Here is a 20,952-nt window from a genome sequence, read left to right as displayed (position 1 = left end):
AGTGGCCTTCACAGTTGAGCTCAGTCACTTTTTCAGTTTATATCCAAAGATTTTCCAGTCTAGTCTTTTGTTTCCAGCCATCTGATCTACCCAGTCTTTTGAACTGCTCCCTGGAGACATTTTGCTCATGTATTTAACTGGTAGGCCATCTCCAGCCCTTTCTTGACCCATTGTCAAGACCTGGCTCCTAACCCAGCTCTTCCGACTCAAGCTAGATGATATCTTTCATGCCCTGAATTCCTATCACCATCATTGTAAGGATAGCTCATGTGACAATCATGGGTTCCCTAGTAACATTTTTTTCCATCCTTGCTTGTACTGTTATTCAAATATACTAAAATATTTCTCCATTATTTAATCAGGACATCCTGTGTTTCTTGTTATATAGCATTAGATGTTTTATACATATTGATATTAATTCGAAAAGTATGGCTCAGGGCACCTGGGTGGCTCAGTCGGTTAAGTATCTGCCCTTGGCTCAGGTCATGATCCCAGGGTCCTGGGACTGAGCCCTGCACTGGGCTCCCTGCTCAGTGAGAAGCCTGCTTCTCCCTCTCCTCCCTGCTCCTGCTCTTTCTCGTTAGCTCTGTCGCTATCTCTGTCTCTTTCTCTCAAATAAATAAATAAAATCTTTAAAAGAGAAAAGAAAAGAAACGTATGGCTCCTGTAAGACCAAACATTAATAGAAGCAGGAATCTCTATCCTACTTAAGAGGTCTGCAGTGGTACCTGCAGATAGGCCATTATTAAACAAGAAAGAGGAAGAAGGAGAAGCATATTAAGCTTTTTACAAGAGGATGTGGAAAATCTCAGCAAAGCAAGCAGTGGCACTCCTGAGCCCTTCCGAGAGGCACAAGACAGAGGCTCAAGGAAAAATATCCACCCCAGGACAACGGTGTATTTTTCCTGAGTCTGACAGCGCCAGTCCCATGAGCCTGCAGCCCTGATGGCTGCGGGTTCTGCACATGATGCAATCTGCCTCCCCAAGGGTCCATAGTGGAGAAAAACTCGGGTCTACAATTCTCAGAGATAGCTGTCAGTTCATTTTAAAAGGAGCAAATGTTAAGAGAGCCCCAAAACACAACTTTCGTGCTTCTTGACGTTGGGACACTTTGCTCTGATATTTTAGCAGTTCGCTTAAAAGGGTCTGGAAAGAGATGTCACTGGCCACACCAATAGCCACCAGATATCTTCTGGCCCCATTTACCTGGGCCTTGGTCCCGCTTTGCCACTTGGATGTTTATGGCCTTTGCACAAGTACCACCCGCTTGTGCGTACAAGCCCCGGGCAACCCCAAACCTCTGAAAATGTGAAGTAAAGCCCCCAAACCACAGGATTTCTTCCCACAGCACGGCAACTCACCTATCACCTTGACCCGCAGAACTTCACTGACCATTTCGGTATGGGAATGGCAATTATCCACAATACACTGGTACTCTACGTCCTTTGTTGGGTTGTCTTTGAACACTGCAGGCTCATTCGAGTCCATGTCACGGCTCTCCAAAATGTTATTTGCTTTTAAAAGGTGATAAGAAATAGGTGGAGTTCCATTTATGGATTGGCAACTGACTGCAATGGTCTGTCCTTTTATCACCTCGGAGCTGGAGTCATAAAAAATCCTGGGCTTGGAGAGCATTTCTAGAACAACAGAGAAACAACCTGAACAACACTGAAGGCAGAAACAAAACATCCAGCCCAAGAGGGTCCTTTTCCAAACTCTGCTCTTTGCTTCTCTGGCATTTCCATAATTACCTGTCTGTCTTACCTACCTTCTAGGACTATTTTAAGATGGACAGGTAGTGTGTGTGTGTGTGTGTGTGTGTGTGTGTGTGTGCATGTGGTGACAAGGAGAGGGGAAGCGAATGCTATAAACAAAAAAACGTCACGCAAATTCAAGAAAACCACTACATCCCCCTAAATACGTGTTTATATGTCCATACATCTCACCTACACATGCTCACACACCCGAATGTTGCTGTTGTGTAGAGAATAGACACAAGAAAAGCATAAGAAATATAACTAGTACCCAAACGGATTTGATTTGAAAATTCTCAGTGCCTCAGCCTCTCTTGAGAGTAAACTGCAGGCCTCGAGAAGCAAGAATTCTACTAGGTCCTTATTTAGAAGTTCGCTTATTTATAAAGCTTATAAAATGTTAATGGCCCACAATTGTCTCTTGCATTATTTCCTTTGGAATTCCACGACGAGAGAGTTGACAAGAGACTATGACCCTGGTTGAGTTGAGACTAAAATCCTGGCTGCAGAAACCACAGCCACAGGTTAAACTGAAGGATGGTGACGGAGCCGCAGCAGAGCCCGTGACAGCCTGCCCAGAGCTCCACATTCACTTAGACCCTCCACTCTGAGCGCGGTCCAGGGCCCAGCATCCCCAAGCAGACACTAGTCAGAGATGTGGACTCTGCCTCCATCTTGACCTGTGTTCCTAGCCAGGTTTTTCACACACTGTCAGCTCTGGGAAGCATGGCTTTAGGTGGTTCCAGTACCTACATTCTGCCTACCAGAAGACCTAGGCTTGCTGGTCAGCCAGCATATGGATAAAAACCAGGAACTTAGATCCTAAAGTTTAGTGTTGAATAAGGAGTGTTTCTTCCCTGACCTTTGGAGTGGGTGCCGGTTCCAGCAGACAGAATCTTGACAGCTCGGCCACATCACCAGCATGCAGCCACAATAAAGCCATGAACTTGACTTTTGTCTACGCTTTCCTTGTATGGCCTCTTTCCTATACTCTGAGCAGGAATACCCACTTGTTTGGTCTCTTGAGTTCACCGCTCTCTCTTTCCCCCAAGTTCTTCCCCTGCCTCCGTCTGATCTGTCTTCAGCCTGGAGAGGATGGCAGCTTGTGATAAACCTCCTCTGTCTCATCCCACCCCAAGACTCTCTGAGCCAGTGAGGATGTACCCACCACACACGGTTATCTGGACTCCGCTGCTTCTCTTGACCACCTTGCCCATGCTTGCGTTGCAGATATATATCCCACTGTCCCTCGCTGAGGCGATCCTGGTGAAATTTTGAGATTCTGACACAATTGTGTTTTCCTTCTGGATGGTGAAGTTGGCTGGTGGTGCTCCTGGTGGTGCTCCTGGAATGGAGCACCACAGGTTTAGGCTTTCTCCCTGGTCCAGACGGGTGGCGGAAGATTCCAGCTTTGGCTTGGAAAATAGCTCTGAAAAACCAGTGAGTGAAAGGGGGTGAGATGTTTCTGGGCACCACTCCCACAGCCCCCTTCCAGAAACGGGAAAAAAAGAGAATCAGGAAAGGACTCTCACAGGAAGCTATCCAGGCAAACAGGGAGTGTTCTAAGCAAAGGAACAGGCCTGGCAGGAAGGAGCACCTGAAAGTTCAGGCATCCTGGAACATAGCGGGAGCAGAAGCAGCCAGAGGAAGACCTACAGATCTTGAAGGACCTTGGGAACCACCTAAAGAAGGTAAATTGTATCCTAGGGCCAATGGGAACCATGAAGAGTTTGGGTCAGGGGAATGGCATCAGACGTATGTTAAAGGGAGATATCTGGAAGGAGAAGGGATGGAGTTGAAGGGGCCCAGACCGGAAGCAGGAGGGATGTAATGCAGGCTTGAAGCAGAGTGAGAGTGTGAGGTTGGGGAGAAGTGGCAGCTGGCCCCCATCCCTCCCGCACTTCCCACAGAGAAAGATGAAGATGACACCTGAAGCCTCCCGAGGTTGAGTGTTTTGTAAGCCAGAACATTCTATGCCACTTTAAGGAGTCACTAGTACCGTAATTGAGGTTGAATGTCAACAGCAGTAAAGACAGAAGTTGACTTTTCTGGCATCTCCTTATTTAAATATTCCCTGAAATACATCAAGATTTTGTAGTTATGGAATATGTCTTTATTTTCAGCTGCTGGGAAATTACTAATTAACTACTTAACCACTGCAAAGACTTGGTCCTTCGTGTATGCATGTGCACTCTGGCTTCAAGATTATGGCCTTTGATGCAGAAGGAAGAAGGGAGTCAGTAATTTTTAAAGATTTTATTTATTTATTTGAGAAAGAGAGCACACATGCAAGCAAGCATGAGCAGTGGGGGCATGAGGGGGGCAAAGGGAGAAGTAGACTCCCCGCTGAGCAGGGAGCCCAACATGGGGCCCAATCCCAGGATCCTGAGATCAAACCCAAACCAAAGGCAGAAGCTCAACTAACTGAGCCACCCAGGCGCCCCAGGAGTCAGTAATTTTTTTTTTTAAGATTTTATTTATTTATTTGACAGAGAGACAGACAGCCAGCGAGAGAGGGAACACAAGCAGAGGAAGTGGGAGAGGAAGAAGCAGGCTCCCAGCGGAGCAGGGAGCCCGATGCGGGGCTCGATCCCAGGACCCTGGGATCATGCCCTGAGCCAAAGGCAGACGCTTAACGACTGAGCCACCCAGGCGCCCCAGGAGTCAGTAATTTTTGAGACTATCTGCATATTGAGAAAGGAACAGAGACCCAAACTTCCTCTTAGGAAAGCTTCTTAGACTAGAGGTTTGAGAATGCAGCCAGGAGTCAGGGAATCAAATTCTACCTTTGGTTCTAAATTTACCTGCCACACAGTTTTGGGGATACCGATCAACACTGTCATTGTCATTGATGTTACATAGCTATGGAAGTCATTTCCATCATAATCAGTTCCCAATGCTTTCCTAGTTTCCTCAATAAAATCAAATAAAACTTCAAGTAAGGTGGTAGCCCTATAATTAATTCATATTTTATTAAGACACATTCCATCCTTCCTTCCACATAAGCATTGACTTATCTGATTTCGGAGCACCATCAAAAGCTCTAGATTAGGAGTGGGGAAAAGGAACCAAAGAGAGACATCCTAAAATGCCTTACAATTTCATTGGATGGATACCAAAAATTGTGAAAAATTGACTTAGCAAGAATCCCAAAGAAATGACTCTCTGTTTGAAAATATGTGAACAAAAATGTAAAAAGTAGAAACCATCCTGCAAAAGTAGGTGCAAGATGGTTTAGAATTAGGAATGAAATGTTAGGGAACAAAGTCCATTTCTAAAGGGCGTAATATAACAGACTGGCAGGACCATCATGAAGACTAATAAGGATTATCTTTTATTTGCTCATTGAATGAATATTTATTGAGTCCCTACAATGTGCCAGGCTCTGTTTTTTTTTTTTTTAAGATTTTATTTATTTATTCGACAGAGATAGAGACAGCCAGTGAGAGAGGGAACACAAGCAGGGGGAGTGGGAGAGGAAGAAGCAGGCTCATAGCGGAGGAGCCTGACGTGGGGCTCGATCCCATAACGCCGGGATCACGCCCTGAGCCGAAGGCAGACACTCAACCGCTGTGCCACCCAGGCGCCCCCAGGCTCTGTTTTAAATATCAACAATGTAAGGTGAATTGAACCCCAGACTTGGTCTTTCGAGATCTTACTCAGAGTGGTGGTGGCAGATGCTAGATCTTTGCAGGGACTGCTGACATAAAGAAGGGAAGAGAGTGTGGTGGGAACTGAGGTGTGACGATGGGACTCTCCTGGGGGAGCCTGGAGGGAGATCTGGGGCTTGGTACTTAAGGACAGCATAAGTTTTTCAGTGGCCAAGGGGAAAGTGTGGTCTAGGTAGAGTGGGATGGATATTGGGAAGGGGATGGGGCCAAAGTGAAGGATCATGACCATGCAGGAGTTTAAGCCCATGAATAGTGAAGTCCATATTAGAAGGGCTTCTCCTACAGATGGTTGAAGAATAAACTGGAACAGAGATTCTCCAGGACATGCCTGCAACAGATAATCCTGGTATGAGGGCCAGTGCTAGGATGTGATTACAGAGATAAGAAGACAAGACAGAGTTGAGAGACCTGGCAACACCGGGTGACAGATTGGATCTGAAAAGGTGGACAGTGGGGGGCAGGGTGAAGGTATCTTTTCTATCCGAAGACAAAGGACTAATTCAATGATTTCTATCTTCATAAAAGTATTGTGAGCTGCTAACTTCACTATATAGAGCCGTTGACAGTGAGACTTGACAGGGGTGTGGATAACCAGATGTATAAGTGGGCCTGGAGACATTTCCAAAGGCGTGATAGGACTTGAACATGAGGATGCTTGCCTGCCAGCCCTGGTGTGGCTCAGTTAGCTCTGTGTGGAAAAGGCACAACTCGGGATCACAGAGCACTCAGGCTGAAGGGATGGGAAGGGCAGGGTGAGTGTTAACACTCTGCTATCTTGGGCCAGGGAGATTGATCTACTGAATCAGGGAAGTGATTGCATCCCCGACAAAATACAGACTTCTGGGTGTGGGTGATCACCTACAACAGTAGTACCTTAGGGACCAATGATGCTCTATGCTTTCCTAAAGTAGCCTGGCCCGAGGGGTAAGGATGCTGCTCTGACTGATGCAAGAGTCAGTTGGTTCACCACTTGGTCCCTGTTGCTCTCACAGCAGTATGCCCGTCCTTTATTGTACTTGCTCATGACATGGCATGCGAATGGTCTATTTATGTCTGTGAATTCTTCAAGGGCAAAGCCTGACCTTAGACAACTGTCTATCCCCAATAAGTTGCCCACCATAAAGAAGGTACTCAATGTATGTTGAATTGAATACTTTTCTCTAATGAGATAGTATGTCTTATCAGTGAAAAACATCGTGTACCATCAAGATATTTGTCATTATCAATGACAAATTGCTAGTACACACTAGAGACCAGCAGGATCCAGCACATATGCCAGTCACCCAGTTGGGAAGTTGGCAGCCGACCTGTGATCCTGTGGATTGTCCCTGTGACTCCACACTCAATGTTAGACACTTAGACTTTCAGAAAATGACGGAATGAATGAACACCTTCATTTGGCAACCAAGAAGTGCTGACTCTCTCTGCCCTCGGAAACCCTGTCACCCAATGTTCATTCATTCATCCAACAAATATGTATTGAAGTCCTACTATGTGCCAGGCACATAGGTGTTAAGGACATAGCACTGAATAAAATAGGAAATGTCCCTGCTCTCATCAGCTTGCATTCTAGTGCCTAGATACATGCAACATACAGGAAGAGGGAGGGTATATTTCTTTTGGCAATAGGTACTATGGAGAGAAGTAAATCCAGGAAAGGGGGAAAAGAGTCCAATAGAACTTTTAAGTGCATAGGTTTGGAAGTCAAATGGACCTGGGGATGACTCTTGTTCTGCCTTCTGGTAACCCTGTGATCGCTGGGTGAGTGACCTAACATCGGAGCCTCAGTTTCCATATCCATAAATGCAGAATCACAATACCTATCTCATAGCATTGTTATGAGCATGAACTGAAAATGTAGGTAAACCAGTCATATAGTGTTCAACAAAAGGAATTATTACTATTGTTTTTGAATTTATTAGTCCTTTTTCACTCCTGACCCTGTCTTAGGACCCATGTCTGGGATCTAGCCTGGTGCTTGGCACAGAGGAAAGATAAACGTGGTATGATAATAGACATACCAGCTAACATTCACAGAGTGCTTCTTCTGTATGAAGTTCTTTATAGCAAGTCATGTCACTTAGTCATTGTAATAGTCCTACAGACTGAGTGCTGTCATTTTCCCCAGCTCATAGAGTTGTGCCACAGAGAAGCTCGGTAGCTCGCCTAAGGTCACTGAAGTAGTGAGTGACAGTGTTAGGATTTGATGCCAGAGCTTGCACACTCAACCACCACAGCTAACTGCTTACCGGCTCTGCACTGGCTTTTCCCCTTGAGCACCACACCCCCACCATCATTCAGACAAGAAGGAGTAGAAGTATCGGCCCTCACTGGCCATTCTGGATTCCAGCATGGTGGCTGCTTGAGCCGGCCCTATTCCCACAGCCTCCAGCAGCAGCCCTACCTGTTATGTTGACCACGATGCTGCTGACCTTGGATATCCGGCTGGCTTCCACTTTGCACGTGTAGTTGCCATTGTGCTCCACCATGGCCATCACCGAGTAGGTGGCCTCGTTGCCATGCCTCTTGTAGGCTACAATTGCCTTGTCCTTCTGGATTATGATTTCCGGAAACGCTTGCACCAGATGCGTCACTTGAATGGTGCACCTAATGTGAAGCTGATCTCCTTCTGTGATCACTCCTTCGGGGCTGACGTGGAATTTGGGATTAGAGAAGGATTCTACAAGAAGAGGACAAACTGGTTGGACTCAGGTTCAAACCTGGGCGGGGTGGGGGGTGGGGTGGGAAGAGGCACTTCTGTCCTCCCTTTTTTTGCTTTTTGTTGCCAACCACTGTTCTTCCTTATTAACTAAAAAAATTCAATCTTTCCTCCCCAAAGCCTTCTCCTAAATTGCTCTGATAACTTCTCACTTCTCCCTTCTCATTCATTCTCACATCTTCAGCCTTCTTAACTGCAATCCTCCCTTGAGCTTCCCCAAGGCAAAACCAGGTTCTCTAGATCTCATCTGCAGAATCTTCTTCAAATGACCTCAAAAATAATCAGAGCATTAGAAACAGACTCTCGCCCCAGCCCACAAAGAATTGTCTAGGTTCTTCTCACACCCTTTCACGGAACTATGGCATTTCAGTATAAATATTCCATAGCTTTCAAAAGTGGCAATGATGTCGACTGTGCCACTTCAAGGAAATGCACATTTAAATAACAATATGCCCCCACCCAAAAGTGATTTCTAGTCTATTCTATTGTTTTTTTAATGCTGGCCTTGACTGACTAAATTTCATGACTCATGCAGTTTGAAAAACACTGCTTTCATAAAGTATGGGTCAAATGCTAGGGCATGGGATCTTCAGGAGATGGTTAAGAGAAGTAGGGACAAACCTTTGCTTCTGCAAAACAAACAAATTTCAGAGCATTAGAGTACACACACAGATTGCCAACTATGCAAAATCAGATGGGACTTTTAAAAATGCCAAAAGTGGATTTAGAGTCCTATTCTTTAATTCATTAGTTTTTGGTTTTGTTTTTTTTTACTGCAAAGTCATTTAACTTCACAAGAAATAGCTATCATTAAAAAAAAAGTCTGTTTTCCTGAACAAAAAAGAGAGGATATTTTTTAGGACACTTAACAACTGCTCTCTGGAGAAGCATAATAATCACGAAAGTGTTTTTTTCTTATCTCTTAATTAACTCCAGATGCACCAGAGATCTAAATGCGGAAAAACACACAAACTCATTGAAAACAGTAAGAGGAAACATAGGTGTGTTCTTACTTTACTAATTTTTTAAAGATTTGTTTATTTGAGAGAGAGAGAGAGAGAGAGAGAGAGCACCGCGCAAGTGGGAGGGGCAGAGGGAGAGAGAGGGGCTCAACCTCATGACCCTGAGATCACGACCCTGAGATCATGACCTGAGCTGAAACCAAGAGTCAGTCGCTTAACCGAGTAAGTCGCCCAGGTGCCCCTACTTTAAAAATCCTTAGTAAGTTTTAGGTGTGAATCATGAAACTGAGATGCCGGAAAGAAAAAGATGGATAGATTCGATTAAATAAAGATGAAACACTTCTGCCTGAAAAGCTCATCATAAAGACAAACAATGATCTTGGGGAAATATTTGCATAGTACTCCACAAAGAGCCAATGCCTTTAATTTATAAAAGACTCAAACAAATCAATCAGAAACAGTAAAAATGGGCCAAGTGTATATGAACAGGCAGTTTATGGGGGGAAAGGTAAGAGGCCAATAAACACAAAGAGCATACTCAACCTCAGTAAAGACCAAAGAAATAGAAATCATAAGAACAATGATATCAGACTGGCAAAAATAAAGAAAGTGGATAATACTCTGTGAGAGTAAGGATGTGGGCAAATAAACACCAGCAACCCCTTTGACGGAAATGTTCAACCATTCTGAGGAGTGCTCTGGCCATAGACATCAATATTAAAAGTGCACAAAACATTTGAATCAACAATTTGACTGCCAGGAATCAACCTCAAAAATAGTAATGAAGCAAAATACTTGCAAAACTACACAAATACTAAGTGTGTGTATTCCAGGATTGTTTTAATAGCAAAAAACTGGGAAAATACCTAAATGTCTATCACTGGAAAAATGAGGTAAATCATGGTACGTCCCTCCAGTAGGATTCTGAGAGGCCACCAAAAGGACCGAGGTCTGTATGTCTTGATATGGACAAAAGTCCATAACATACTGTTAAGGAAAAGTTATAAAATAGTACGTTTGACAGGTTGTATTTTTGTCAGAACAAAGAAAAATAAAACAAAAATTGTGTGTGTATGTGAGCATATAAGCAGAACAAGTCTGGGACCATACAAGTGACTTTCTCTGAGTAGTGGTGCTATGATGATTGTCACTTCATCCTTTATATTGTACCGTATTTTCTGAAAACTGAACCCACACCACGTATTATCATCATAAAAATATTATAGATGCATATTATCATCCCTGTAGATATGTGTACGTATATCCATACACAACGGGTGGGGGTGAAATAGGTACCACAAGCAGAAGGGTATTTATGACAAACCTTGGGGCGCCTACAGATAAGACCTGAGGCTATCTGCACTACAGTGTGCCTTCCCTTGACTCTTCCTGGCTCATGAGTCCTGTCCCGTCCTGCGGGCTGCGTGTCCCGGAGCTCCCTTCATCCCGGACACACACACACCCAGGCTTCCCTCTGCTATGGCCTTTCTCTCTGGAGAGCACGCCTCAGGCCACCTCATTGGTTTCTTATTTGTCCAACGTCTCGGTGATGAGGGGTGGGTAGAAGAGGGGAGTCCTTTATCACATGTGGGAGGCAAAGGCTGAGGACCTGGACCCCCTTCCCTCCCGATTCCTCCAGACTCTACCTCCTGGCGTCTGTCTGACCCACACTGGCTTAAAGCTATAGTTTCCACAATGCATCGCTTCCCTGAGTCATGGCCAGTGGTTTAAAAAACTGTAGTAGAATAGAACAGAAAATTCCAAAATGTCCCATATATTAAGATGATTTGTGAAACTTTTGTTTGGGAAATTCTACACACACACACCAACACACACACACACACACACACACACACACACACATTTTAAACGATGAACATAGGCCTTTAAGTGGTTAAGAACGGTCTTGAGAAAAGCAGCCCAGCCAGAAGATCCCAGCCCCCCTTTCCGAATTCGGGGCTCTTTCTCTCCATCCCCAACCAGCAAACCAGAAAGAGCGATTTTTAGAAAGGAGGGTAGGACTCTGACCCGTCACGGTGACCAGTTCACTCTTGATGGCTCTCGAGTACTCCATGCGGTTCTCAGAAAAGATCGTGGCTTGGCACTGGAAGTATATAACATGGTCCTGTTCCTCCACTGAGAATTCCAGCATCACAAAATTCTGGTTGTATGAACTTTTTTTTTTCTCTCTTTTTTGCTTGAAACCGTTTGCGTGTAGTTTGAGTTTTTCGACTGTGAAATGTATTGGGGGCTTTTCCTCGGGGACCGAACAATTGACCATCACGACCCCGCCTTCTATTGCCTCTCTCTTGTCCAGTGTCACTCTGGGATCAGACACTCCTTGGGGGAAGAGAAAGTCCATTAGTATCAGGTTGCTATAGCTATGCAAGCCTCCCTCAGCCGTGTCACTGTGCTGGACCCACCTGAGGGTCTTCTGTTTGTTCCCAGACCTCAGAGCTACCTACCAGGTAATTATTGAGCCTGTACGTGCCTAGAGCTGTACCAGCTACTCTGAAAAATACAAAGTACGTTTAAGAGGCAGTTGATGCTTTCAAAGTTTATAAACCCATAGGGAAGACTTCCCAGCTGATACAATTAAAGACAAAACCAAACAGCCCGTATCTATTAGCATTACTGTGGTTGTTGTTATAATTTATTGACTGCCAACCTCAGCTAGGATTGACTTTATATCCATGACCTCATGTTCATTCTCATAATAAATCTCCTGGGTGGGCATGAAAGATAAAATTGTGCCTATTTTACAGATGAAGGTGAAGCTCAGAGAGGTGCAAGATTCACCCAAAAGCTCATAGCCATCAAGCCCCAGAACTGAGATTCAACTCCAGGTCTGTCTGACCCCAAAGCCAGAAGTTGGGGTGGGTGTGGGAGGTGGGAGAGAGGAAGGATACATTGCCACCCGGTTCAAAAAAGTAAAGCTGAAAATACGTAAGCATCAGAATGTGTTGCAGAGATAATGAGTGATGGAACAGTCAGGAAAAAAAGAAGGCCCTCTTTGCCTGGGGGATCAAAGAAGATTCTAGAAGGAACAGGGCCTGAGGGCAATCTTGGAGGAAGGGTGTTATTTGGACAGACAAGATAGGATGGGGGCTAAGGACAGGCATTTCAGGGTGCACATGCATGGGGACATTCCTTGTGTCAAGAAATGTGAGGGACTTTTCCGGATGGCCATCTAGAGCAAAGAAAAGGGTAAGGGGGGAAGGTATATTAGATGGTGAGCCAGGGTCAGATAAGGGGGTATTAGGAGGGTCTGGCTGAGACTAGATGTCTTGTCCAGGCTCTTGGCTCTGGTGATCACGAGCTCCACCTTAAGAGTCAAACAGACTAGCTTATATTGTAAACCTGCCACCTCACTCAGTTGCTTGTGACTCTTACGAATCTTTGTTTCGACACACCCAGTTTGGAGATAACAGGCGTCCTCTTGGGAAGGTGACCTATATTGTATTCATACCACTATTGTCATCTATGGTGACAGCTGTTTATGAAAGAATTCCCGTTTCACGCTGATCTCCCCAAAGGAAGGGATCCTCTCTTCCTCATTGTTGGGTCCTCAGCCTGGCTCAGAGTGGGACTCAATAAATGTTTAATGAATGAATGAATGGCCTTTTGTCTACCTTAAAGACCTTAATAATGCTTAAGAGTTAGGCCAATTTTGGGGGCACCTGGGTGGCACAGCGGTTAAGCGTCTGCCTTCGGCTCAGGGAGTGATCCCAGCATTCTGGGATCGAGCCCCACGTCAGGCTCTTCTGCTGGGAGCCTGCTTCTTCCTCTCCCACTCCCCCTGCTTGTGTTCCCTCTCTCGCTGGCTGTCTCTCTGTCAAATAAATAAATAAAATCTTTAAAAAAAAAAAAGAGTTAGGCCAATTTTGGAGTCCAAGAGACCTTGGTTCTAACCAGCTTTGCATTGGAGCAACTCCGAGGCACGAACATGCCGCTCAAACTTTCTGAGCCTGTGTCTGCCCCTGGAAATGGGGAGAACCACGTTTGGCTCCCAGTGCTACTGCAGCAGTTCAATGAAATGTGTGTAAAGCACGTCCAACTGTTGACTTCATGAGGGCCTAATAAGGGGGGCAGTTCTTACCACTGGAAGTGACAATAATGCGAATGACTGCTCTGATGACCAACATGAGCACAAAAATGAAGAAATGACAGTCATGGCGGCCACTGGAAGTGGAAGTACAGGGAACTTCAAGGAAGTACAGGGCTCACCTTCCTAACACTAGCCATTCAATCATCCAAGTTTGAAGAAAAATTACCCTGAGTGTCAAAAGCCTGCCAGCATATTTCTTTTCAACAACATTCCCCAATTCAGCCTGTCAATCTTTCCTCGTCACTCAAGTCAATACCAAGACCTGTTGGTTCGGGAGGCCCCATCCTCAGTGGGGACAGAGAAGGGCTGGTCTTCATCCCTGTGGCTATTGCCCCTGGTGACACTAAGGGATGTCCAGCCAGCGATGCCCCTGATTGTCCATAGGATACCCACGGAGGAATTGGCCTGAAGGAGGAGGATGTCATGCTCCCCCATGGGAGCCTCAAGGACTGACAAAGAAGTGGCCAGAGATTGTATGCTCATGAAAGGAAAATGCCCCTGAACACTTGCCCATGGGTTCTTCCTGCTTCTTGCATGCTGGAAGGGTTATCCCTTTCTAAGGATGGCCTGGCAGAGCACCTCGCACATTCATTCATTCAGTTCTTGGTTACTGTTATCACAGTGAATCCTCAAAACAAAACAATCTTTAGGGGTCCGTGTAACTACCTAGTGATCTCTATTTTAGAGACGGGAATGAAGACTCCGAAGGTTGGGGGATCTGACTGAGGGAATACGGCGCTTTCTCAGCCTCTGTTCTTCTATCCTTGCTACACTCCACTTCTCTGCCTTTGCTCCACGTCACCAGCAAGCAAACTCCTACACGATCCTCTGTATCTGGACCCAATGTCCCTTCCTCCAGGAAGCCAGCCTAACTTCCCCAGGAGGAATTGTTCCCTTTCACTTTTGTGCTCCCTAAGACACTCAGATCATATGACTATTAGACTGTAATTATTTTTGTAAACGTTTCTCTTCCCCACCAGACAGCAACGGCCTCCAGAGCCAGCCCTGACCTGATGCATTGTCACGTCTTGCACCTGGTTTTCTTCTGACTTGCAGCCTTGGGAAATGCTTCTTGAGGGAGTAAATCCCTGACTGGACGGATGGAATCCTATATCTCTGAACCCAAATTCCCCACGATTTCCCTCGTTTCTCCACTTGTACTTCCCTTTTTCATCTGTTTAAGTTATTCCATGATCATTTATGGTGTGCCTACTATGAGCCAGATTCTTTGTTCAAGATACAAAAGTGGACAAAACCCCATCTCTTTCCTTGTGATCGCACATTCCAGAACAGCAGACGCGTGTGCAAGAAACACTTCCAATACAGTGGAATAGTAACTGCCATTTATTGGGAACTTATTATGTGCTGGAAATTACACTAAGCACTTTACCTAAGAGATGTCTTCTAATCCTACCAATAACTCCCCGAGCTGGGCATTACTATTATCTTCATTTCACGGATGAGAATTTTAAAGTTTAGAGAGGCTGAGGGACTTGCCCAAACTGGACTCCAGGCAGCAGCCAATGTCAACACTCAGCCTATGGCCTTTCTACAAATACCACTAAATGTGGAGATTGCATAAGAGCTGTGAGCACCAGGACCCTGGGGCTGATCTATTTTGCTTGGGAAAGTGTCAGAGAAAAGATCGAGTTGAGTCTTAAAGGAGGAAAAGCAGTTCATAAGGAGAGAGGAGGAAGAAGGGTATTCCCAGGAGAGGCAATAGCATATGCAAAGGCAAGGAGACGAGGAGAGATAGCCTGGCATATTGGGAGCAGTCTAACGCCTACATTTTCAGGTTAGGAAAATGCCAGGCGGGGGAGCGAGAAGGGCGGGGCCAGTATTACCAGCCATTCCATGACTGTTCTTGCTACCGCGTCCGCTATCGCACATCTGCTTGAGCTCGTTCAGATGCAGGGACTCACCTTTCACCCACACCTGGTACTCCGAGGTGGTTTTCTCCTTGTTGTTCAGAATCACGGTGCATTTATATGTCCCCGCATCATAGACCCGGGCTTGGGGAATGAAATAACTCTCGGTGGTCTCCATGGAGGAGACATTGTGAAACAGCACGTCATCCTTATAGAAGAGCACCCAGTGCTGAGGCTTGATGTATGAGGTGGTGCTGATGTCCACGACGCACTGCAGGGTCAGGTTCTCCCCGTTCTGCACCTCCTGTCCGGGCAGGATCTCCATGTAGACGTGGTTGATGGTGAAAGCTAGATGCCAAGGGAAGGAGAGCAGACGCAACTGTTATCTCAGAAACATCACCCCGCTGTCCTTTACCACATCGGATCGGTATGATCACATCCTCTGCAGTGGAGCGTCCAGGGGTCCCCAGGCCCCCAGGGACCACGCAGGCGATGACTGTGTGTGTGCCCACTCTTGAGGAGGCGCTCTCTCCAACGTTGGGAGCTGGGGTTGGGAACTACTGCGTCTGGTGTGCTCCGCGAGCCTCCTGTCTCATCAACTTCCATGAAGTGTGAATAGAACAATCACGAGATTAGAAGCATTTTACTGAAATCTGTGAATGGCTAGTACAGTCAAATATGTCCAAACTCCCAAAGGCAGAGGATATGATGTCTATGTGAAAACCCCAAGGAGCCTACAGAGAGGTCATTTGAAATAATGCAAGTTGAGAAAGGTGGATGGGGAGCATTAATATTAAAAAAATCAGGATAGTGGTCACTTCGGAAGGGAAGAGGGGGATAGGATTAGGAATACACAGAAAGATAGAGTGTTGGTGAAGTTATCATTTTAGCGTTGGGTGCTGGGCTCACGTGAACTCATTATGTTACTAAAAGCATGCACAGATAAATAAAACAAAAGGCAACTGTGCACAGATCAAGGATGAGTGTGTGTTATGAACCAGGGATTATAATCGATCCAATTCTGTGCACCTGCGACCCCAAAAAGACAATGTATTTTCTGCATGAGAAAAAGATACTGTGTAAAGTCTCTTTCCCATTCTTTTCCCATCCACCCAGTTCCCACCTCCCCTTGCAGAAGTAACCACTGATGATGGTTTCTTCCAGCTTGTCTTTACACATCTATAAGCAAATACAAAGATGAAGTCTTACTTATCCCCCCCCCCCATCTTTTACACATCCTACCTAAAGGTTTATATGGCCCATGAGGACCTCAGGGGCCAGAGAGAGTGTGGGACTGTGGGCACCTGGCGTTTCTCAAGCAAAACAGGGCCCTGTGGCTTAAGTAAGGCTCCTAAAGATCAGTTCTTCTCAGACACTTTGATAACAGAAAAATATTCATGGGCCATGTTTGATGAATGTATATTTATTGAGTTTCCTACGTATCCTGAATCTCCTTAACCCCAGACAGAGGAAGATCTTGCAGAAACCTGCATGCTTGGACCACTCTGCTATGGTCCCTCGTGGACTCATATGAACCAAATTAAATTTGGCACTCTATCAAAGGATGCTGTTAGGTAGGGACTGGATTGTGTCCCATCTCCCCACCCCCACACACACAATATATTTCATATATTGAAAACCTAACCCCTAGTACTTCGGAATGTGACTGTACTTGAACATAAGGCCTATAAGAAGGTGATTAAGTTAAAATGGGTCCTAATCCAATCTGACTGGTGTCCTTATGAGAAGAAATCTGAACAAAGAGAGACCAGGGACATGTGTACAGAGGGATGACCATATCAGGACACAGCAAGAAAGCAGCTGTCTGCGAGCCAAGGAGAGAGGCCCTGGAAGGAACCAAACCTGCTGACGTCTTAGTCTTGGACTTACAGCCTCCAGAACTATGAGAAAATGAATTTCTGTTGTTTTAGCCACCCAGTCTGTGGGATTCTGTTGTGGTAGTCCTAGTAAACTCATGGATGCTGTTAAGAAATTGTCTTATGGAACCTGATATTGTCCAGCCGAGGATGCCACTAGGATGTTGTTCATGATTTCACTGTGTTTCAACTGATGCTGTGTTTAGGGCACCCAGGTGGCTCAGCTGGTTAAGCGTCTGCCTTCAGCTCAGGTCATGATCTCCGGGTCCTGGGATCGAGTCCTGCATCAGGCTCCCTACTCAGTGGGGAGTCTGCTTCTTCCTCTGCCCCTCACCCCCACCTGCTCATCCTCTCTCTCTCTTTCTCTCTCTTTCAAATAAATAAATAAAATCTTAAAAAATAAAGCTGTGCTTATTCATTTCTATCTTGTAGATTCTGAAATTTTTCTAATGGATCTTGTTTTCCTTTTTGCTTTGACTGCTAAGAAGTATAAACCCAAAATTTCATCTCTGCATCTAGCACACTTTGGGATGAATTTCTATGTGCTCAAAGACCCCCCAGTTTTATTTGCCTGCCTTTACTTTCTTCCCACGCTGATTTCCTCCTTTATTTTCTCCTGTTGAACAATAATATGTAATTTTTATAAGTGGTCCCAAATCATTTTTCAAATAAGAAAATGTATAGCTAGCTAGCTGGCCAGAGATACTGGCAAAGATTGTCTTTCTTTCTCTCTCTTTTAATAAAGTCAAATCTTTCTGAACAATTTAGAATTTGGTTTGACTACAATATGTCTGAGGTTTTAAAATGAATACGAGAGTCCACACCTGTCCCTTTGTTCTGAACAATTAAATGAACAAAAAAATGGCATCTGATTGGTCTATAAGACGAAACAAGGTGATTGTTTAAATGCAAGTTATCTCCTGCAGCATTAATCTTTAGAACTCCCTTCTTTGTCTCTGTCTATTCCTTACTAGTTCCTGGTCTGAGGAGCCTACTCAGTGCTCTCAGAACGAAATCTCTTTGGACCATATTTAATTTCCCATCAATTAATATGGTCCCTTCCCAGGTAGGGACAGGCAATCTCACTCCCCCTTCAGTACCTCCTCTGCATTTTAAACCGCGCTGTCTAGCACAGTGATTCTAACAGAAGGTAAGTGCAGAGCCAGATTGCCTAGGTCACATCCCACTTCCATTCAGAAACAGTGTGGCTTTGGCAGGTTCCTGAACTTTGAGCCTCAGTTTGCTCATCAGTACAATGGACATAATGATAGTAAGTATAAATGGGAACTAGAAACACAGTTCCTGGCACAGAGGAAGTGCTTGAGATGTGTTAGCCAGTTTAAGTCAGTCACGGATACAAAGCCAAACTTGAGTCTTAAGGGCGCCAAAACTCTATATCCACTCCCTATTTCTAGCAAAATTTTTATTAACCAAGTTATTAACAGTGACTTCTCCAGACTCCCGGGGTTCGTCACCCTGCTGTGTTAGGCTCCTTTCCTGTCATCGTCCTGGATGAAGTGCACACCCGTGGGTGGTCAGGCCCCAGACGGGGACCCAGACTTGCGTACAGGAAGAAAGCCAGTCAGGCATGCCTGGGTCCACAGCCATTAGCTGGGTGATGCTGGGAGTTACTTAAACCCTCTAAGCTAGCACTTCTCCTCCTACAGAACAGGAACACTAGTACCTGCCTTCCCTCGTAGTTCAATCTTGAAAAATGACTGAGCCAAGGTGGCCGAGAACACTGAGGGGCAGAGCCTGGCCCCTGGCTGACATTCCCTTCCCTCTTCCTCAGCACCCTTCAGCCCACATTCCAGGGGCCTTCTCTGTGCCAGGCACTGCATCTAATACTGGGGGTTCACAAAAGAGTGAGATCAGCACAGTGTTTGCTTCCCCTGGAGCTCACCGTCCGCAGTCCCAAGTCCTCTCTATTCCAGACCCTCCAGCCTCAGCATCATCCCTGCCTGGGCCTCCTACTGACCAGACCTAATTCATATCCTTCTTACAGGAGCCCTGGAGCAAACCTGGCTAAAGCATCAGGTGGTGGCTCTTTAGAGAGGATGATGTCCACTAGACGGGGCACCTCTGCCAACTGGCTTTTCTAAGCAACGAACACACAACTGCTTAATAAATCTACTCGGCCAACTCACTAGAAGAAACATCACACTCCCACGGCCAGCGGCAACAGACAAGGGAGGAGAAAGGAAGGCAAAAGGGAAGAAGGAAAAGCATTTTCTAAAATGTATCAATAACTTTACGGTGAATTTATGAAACCCAGCTCTTCGACTAACACAAAACCTCATTGATGTGACACAACAAAAGCAGCACCCCCGCTTTCAACACCCTACCACCTCCGTCTCCACACGCGTGGTAGGCAGCCTTCAGATGGCCCCGGGGAGGCTCGCCTTCCGCTACTCACACCTGCACCTCCCCACCTCAGACCAGGGTCAGTCTTGTGACCAAAAATACTGAAGTGTTCATTTGTTGCTTCGGAAATCAGTCTGTAAAAGGCGTTGCAGCTTTTGTCTTGAGCTCATTTTCCTTTGTTAGGATCACTCACTCTGTGCCAAGTCATAAGCATCCCTCTGGAGAGGCCCTCACCCTGTGAGGAGCTTAAAAGCAAATCCCCCAACCCCAAACAAGCCCTCTGTTCCCTGTAATCCTGACCAGCCTTCTATGGGCAATTTCCCAACAGGCCCTGAGCCAGAACTCCCAGATTCCTGACCCTCAGAAGCTGTGAGGTAATAAACTTGTTATCTCAAGCCACTAAATTTGGGGGTAATTTGTTCAGCAGCAATACACTACCCAACTGATCTTCAAAACTCTCTACCCGGTTATTGAGATAGTATAGAAAACCTTGTCGTCTTTGTGAATCAACTGTTCAGAAACAGCCGAGCTGGATTACTGGGCCCCCAGGAGGTTCACAGATGGGTGGTAGGGGGCCCACGGACCACCTTCAAGTATAGGCAAGTGTGTGTGTTTTTGAGGGGGATGGGAGGAGAGGAACCACAGCTTTCTTTACTGAACCCAAAAGGTTCAGAACCATTGTGATGAAAGTTTGGGGTTAGGCAGCAGCCTAAAGAGGTCAGATCTTTTCAACCTGGACAGAGGAAGGCTACTGGAGGGGGATCCAGATAATAAAGTCACCAGAGCACAGAGAAGGCACCCGTGGACCATTGTGCCAAATCCCCAAACCCTAAAAGAAGCGCCTGCTTCCCTGTGCCTCGAGCCACCAGGGAGCGGACGCTGATGCTCCTTGGGAAGATGAGGCATCATGACTCAGCCAGCCTCTTGGGCAACCTGGAAATGACTCAGAAAGGGTCGGAGGAGAGCCCCCCCCCCACCATTGTCAGGAAAATTACAGGGAGCCAGCTAGCACGGAGCCCCTGATGAACTCTGGTGCTCGGCAGAGAATGTGCTGAGCCATCTCATCTGAATCTTAAGCATCTCCGAGTTCGGTTTGGGTCCCCTTCAGTGAAACATTTACTGAGCACCTGCGTCGGACGCTGGGATTACAAGGTGAATAAGAAATCATCCCTGCTGGGGCGCCTGGGTAGCACAGTCGTTAAGCGTCTGCCTTCGGCTCAGGGCGTGATCCCAGAGTTCTGGGATCGAGCCCCACATCAGGCTTCTCCACTAGGAGCCTGCTGCTTCCTCTCCCACTCCCCCTGCTTGTGTTCCCTCTCTCGCTGGCTGTCTCTATGTCAAATAAATAAATTAAATTAAAATCTTAAAAAAAAAAAAGAAAGAAATCATCCCTGCTGTCCTAGACCCTACAGGCTGCTGGGGACCCAGAGAGCTGAAGTACAATGCTATATGCACCGAGAGGAAGGGTGGCCCAGGAGAGGCCAAGGGAAATCTGAAGGAAGTGCCCCCTGAACCAGCCTCGGACCAGGTGGGGCGCTCCGGGGAGGAGATCAGCATGTACCAGGGCACAGGGGCATGAGAAATCACGGGTTTGGTATTTCCACGGGGAGCGCCTTTGCTGCAAGCATT

At 46.0% G+C, this 20,952-nt stretch overlaps 1 protein-coding gene across 9 annotated transcripts in view; it reads right to left on the bottom strand.

Annotated features, from left to right (window-relative positions):
- The window catches only part of PECAM1 (platelet and endothelial cell adhesion molecule 1), a 70,503-nt gene that overhangs the window by 30,105 nt on the left and 19,446 nt on the right, over positions 1-20,952 (bottom strand). For all 9 annotated transcript variants that reach the window (XM_008693621.2, XM_008693624.2, XM_008693620.2 and 6 more), the window contains exons 4-8: positions 15,137-15,430; positions 11,135-11,446; positions 7,830-8,105; positions 2,923-3,183; positions 1,362-1,637 (exon numbers count right to left, since the gene is read on the bottom strand). In XM_008693621.2, coding sequence (XP_008691843.2) covers positions 1,362-1,637; positions 2,923-3,183; positions 7,830-8,105; positions 11,135-11,446; positions 15,137-15,430 — 1,419 coding nt within the window. The remainder of the gene's footprint in view (positions 1-1,361; positions 1,638-2,922; positions 3,184-7,829; positions 8,106-11,134; positions 11,447-15,136; positions 15,431-20,952) is intronic.

This window comes from Ursus maritimus, unplaced genomic scaffold (assembly GCF_017311325.1).
Source record: "Ursus maritimus isolate PB19 unplaced genomic scaffold, ASM1731132v1 scaffold_24, whole genome shotgun sequence".
Lineage (NCBI taxonomy): Eukaryota > Metazoa > Chordata > Mammalia > Carnivora > Ursidae > Ursus > Ursus maritimus.
This window is presented reverse-complemented; position numbering and strand designations above follow the sequence as displayed.